Source organism: Austrofundulus limnaeus, unplaced genomic scaffold (genome assembly GCF_001266775.1).
Source record: "Austrofundulus limnaeus strain Quisiro unplaced genomic scaffold, Austrofundulus_limnaeus-1.0 Scaffold223, whole genome shotgun sequence".
In the NCBI taxonomy this organism is placed as follows: Eukaryota; Metazoa; Chordata; class Actinopteri; order Cyprinodontiformes; family Rivulidae; genus Austrofundulus; species Austrofundulus limnaeus.
This window is the reverse complement of record NW_013952625.1, coordinates 264,438-268,070: the sequence shown is the minus strand read 5'-3', so window position 1 is coordinate 268,070 and position 3,633 is coordinate 264,438. Positions and strand designations below refer to the sequence as shown.

Here is a 3,633-nt window from a genome sequence, read left to right as displayed (position 1 = left end):
CAGTAACATAGACACATACATGACATGTTTCCTTTTATGCATTTAAAAATAAAATACAGAATAAATTAAACATTTAAATATACGTTTATATGATATATAAACTCAAAYGAACCTTATTGATTGGTTGCTTTTGAGTCAAACAGACTTTATTTCATCACATCAGTGTGTTTGTGTGTTTTCAGGTCTGCGACTGTGGAGTGGGACACAGAGGAGAGGGACTGTGCAGACCTGAGGGCCGGTGGGACTCTGTTTGCTGCAGAATGTGACGTTTACGGACCCTGGGTCTGTAAAAAACAATCCTGACCCCGTGCGTGTTTGTGAACATCTGAAGTCTTCGAGTTGTAGGAAAAGTAAGAATGTGTAACAAAAGAGTTTAGAAGTTTCAACAACAAGTTGTTTGTAGGAAGTTTATTCTGAAAGTGCAGTATAAAGTGCATGTATGACGAAGCAGATTATGTCTAATAAAAGCTTCTAAGAGACAATWAGCTTGACTTAGTTTCACGTAAAAATCTCAGTTTCTAAATTTTTCTAAAGACGACTTTGTCACATCTATCAACATCATCATTAGCACAGCTCAGTCTTTGTACATGTTTTCAAAGAGAAATTACGAGTAACATTTGAGTAACCTTTAAGGAAATTAAACTCTTTATGTTTCCCTTAAAACGTCGGAGCGCTGATGATGTCGATTTTTCATTTTCCTCTTCAGCCTCCTGCAGATTTCTGTCCAACTCCAATCGTTTTTAGCTTCTCCGGCTCGTCCGGTTTTAAACTTGTTTTGACTCAGTTTATGGTGATGTTCTTGGGCTCCATGATGGTCATCAGTGTGCGGCCGTCCATGGGCGCGAAGAGCGGGTACAGCTTCCCCCTGAAGCTCCCCGTGAAGGTGAAGATGTGAGATTTGGTTTCTACGTTGTAGAAGGAGACCTGGCCCTCCTCGTAGTCCAAGTACACCCCCACGCGGCGGGGGATCAGGCAGAGAGGCAGCTGCGTCTCGGGCTTGGTGCAGGCGTAGAAGTGGTGGGTGCTACGCCACAGGGTCCAGTAGCCCCGCTTCGGGGTCATGTCCAAGTTGCCCTTCCGCTCCGAGTCGGCGGTCGTCAGGCCCACCCGCCAGTAGCCGTTGTTGGCGATGTCCACCTCCCAGTAGTGGCGGCCCCTGCTGTAGCCCTGCCAGCCCAGCACGCAGGGCCAGCTGTCGAAGCGCTGRGAGTTGTCGGGCAGGTCGGACTCGRACAGACCCTCCTGGACTTTACGCTGGTCGTCTGAAAGCTGCAGCCACGGGTGGTTCGTCATGGGGTCCAAAATCACATCAGCTGTCAGGGAAGACGATTAAATTAGCTTCCTGTCATCACAAAGTCTGATCACTTATTTACCATCACCCACCACCAACAAAGGTGTATTATCATACGTTGGTCTGTTTTAGCAAAATATCTCATGAAACTGTTGGGAAATAAATATAAATTCTCATTTCAAATGTCTCCATAACATTCATTATTTGACATACAGAGATGACCTTTGCTATAAAAACTCTAACATAAAAGGCGGGTGATATGCATTCATTACATGAGTTATACATGTTTAATTATGAAACAATGAGAACATGTACCTGCTGCGCTGCAGATCCAACTCCAAACTGAAAACAGAAACGCAAAAAAATCCATTAATATTTCAGAGCATCAACAATCATCAAAACCACCGATCTGTTCTTTTATCTGCCTAATTTCAATGGGTTATCTGTAAAATATTTGGTTTCATACATTTTTTAAGTTACATTTTTCACTGAATCTCTGTAGATTTTTGAATGGCATGGGTTCGGATTGCTAAGCTAACAGCTAATCCAAACAGCAGTTGTAGGCACAGCTAACCWAAAACTTACATTTAACTATTGTTAATGCTAAACTGCTAATCATGTATATATCTGAAGCAAACACAAAACAGCTAACAAGTAAAATGTAGCGTGAGCTAACTCTAACAGCTAGATGAAAGACATTCAGTCTGCGTCACACGTCTCCTTCCAGCTGAAGACCAGTGGGACCGACATGTTTATGTTAGCTTGTTAGTTAGCTGTTAGCAGACCTAAAGATGGCAAAACCTAATTCATTAGAAGCTAACAGTTATCCGCTAAACAAAATTAGTTCTGCTGTTAGCTGATTAGCAGAACCATGCCCTCCACTGCCAACCAGAGATGAGAAAAAAACAGACTGCTGCCAGTTCAAAGCAACTTCAATCTCAACAGGTTCATTTAAACATTATTTTAAAACCCTTTAGGTTCAGTCACTTCCACATGGTTGTATACAGTATGTAGGTTTCAACAGCAGCTGCTAGCTTGTAGCATTTTTGGGCGCAGTTCCTACAGGAAAATTGTAATAATTGTGCCAAAATAATCATATTGTGAAACAGCATACATAATAAAAAATAGCATAATATCCAATTTGGAAAAACGAGCCATTAGCCCGCCAGAATTAAATTTCAGGTCCTACAAAGCGCTACCTACAACAGGTAAGATATTACCTGTGCATAAGCTTTCCACAGAACCCCACTTTAAAAGATCACAACCATTCATCTAGTACACAAATCTGCCTCGGATTAAAAATGTTCAATAGGTAAAATAAAAAAATATTCACACCTGAGTTGGGAAAGTATCGCGGGATTCCTGCTTTCCAAGTTTTCTGCTTTGCAGGTAACCAAATCTGGGGGATCATTGTCTGTAAGAAGAAAGATAACATAAATGTCAAAAGATWTTCATTGTTTTATTTGTTCTTTATGGCAGATTGTTAAACTATAACCACCAGTAAACCCTGGACGTTTTACTCTTTGTAGTTGCGTTTTTGTTTCATTTCACCTGTGAGAAGCTTCTTGTGTCATTTCTGAAAAACTAAATTTACGCTTYCATTAAAGATAATGAGTCACAGCATTAAGCTCCGCCCACGGCCTTTGACTCGTCAACACCCAAACGTTAATCAGCAGAATCTTGACTATCAGTTATAGATAAAGATTTATCAGCAGATCAGGCCARTAAAACAAATCTTATGGTTGGTTTATTGAAGCTTCACACGCAGGCAGAGAGCAGGGTTCACTCACTGCCAATAAACTGTTTCATAACGAACACGCTGACTCACCGTGCTGTCCTCCTTCAGCAGAGACCAGGTGATGAACTCCAGCAGGGGCAGCATCCGGATCAGACGCTTTTTCTTCAGGCCTAGCAGCCGCAGAGCTTTACCCAGCTCGTCGCCCGGCACGCCGCAGTTCTGTCAACACAAACCGTCACTTCAGCTGTTCAGGGCAATTGAAATACTCAGTATGAACAATTAGTATCTTACCTGTTGCAGATAGCTCTTTGGACAATCTCCTTTCAGAGAAATGGAGTTAAATTCTGACCGGATTGATGAGCTAATGGCTACTTTGAGCTTAGGACCAAAGCTGAAACATATTAAACCAGCTCCAGATTGAAAAACTGGACCTTTTTTTCTTTTTACCTTTTCGTTCTCATTTTTGGATTTTATAGATGCAAAACCACAACTAAAACCTATTTCAGTCATTATTTAACCAACTTCAGATAAAAAAATGGATTTTTTTAAACTTTCCAACATTGTGAGGTTAAAAGCACAGTGTGTAGGATTGTTGTTTTCAGCG

At 41.3% G+C, this 3,633-nt stretch overlaps 2 protein-coding genes across 4 annotated transcripts in view; one reads left to right on the top strand and one right to left on the bottom strand.

The window, feature by feature from the left end:
• The window catches only part of LOC106525319 (C-type lectin domain family 12 member B), a 6,081-nt gene extending 5,599 nt beyond the window's left edge, over positions 1 to 482 (top strand). For both annotated transcript variants that reach the window (XM_014019511.1, XM_014019510.1), the window contains one exon: positions 183 to 482. In XM_014019511.1, coding sequence (XP_013874965.1) covers positions 183 to 303 — 121 coding nt within the window. In that variant the 3' untranslated portion in view covers positions 304 to 482. The remainder of the gene's footprint in view (positions 1 to 182) is intronic.
• si:dkey-219e21.2 (E3 ubiquitin-protein ligase TRIM39) overlaps positions 373 to 3,633 on the bottom strand; it is a 7,578-nt gene continuing 4,317 nt past the window's right edge. For both annotated transcript variants that reach the window (XM_014019507.1, XM_014019509.1), the window contains 4 exons: positions 3,120 to 3,248; positions 2,627 to 2,705; positions 1,607 to 1,633; positions 373 to 1,313 (listed from right to left, as the gene is read on the bottom strand). In XM_014019507.1, the coding sequence (XP_013874961.1) occupies positions 781 to 1,313; positions 1,607 to 1,633; positions 2,627 to 2,705; positions 3,120 to 3,248 (768 nt within the window). In that variant the 3' untranslated portion in view covers positions 373 to 780. The remainder of the gene's footprint in view (positions 1,314 to 1,606; positions 1,634 to 2,626; positions 2,706 to 3,119; positions 3,249 to 3,633) is intronic.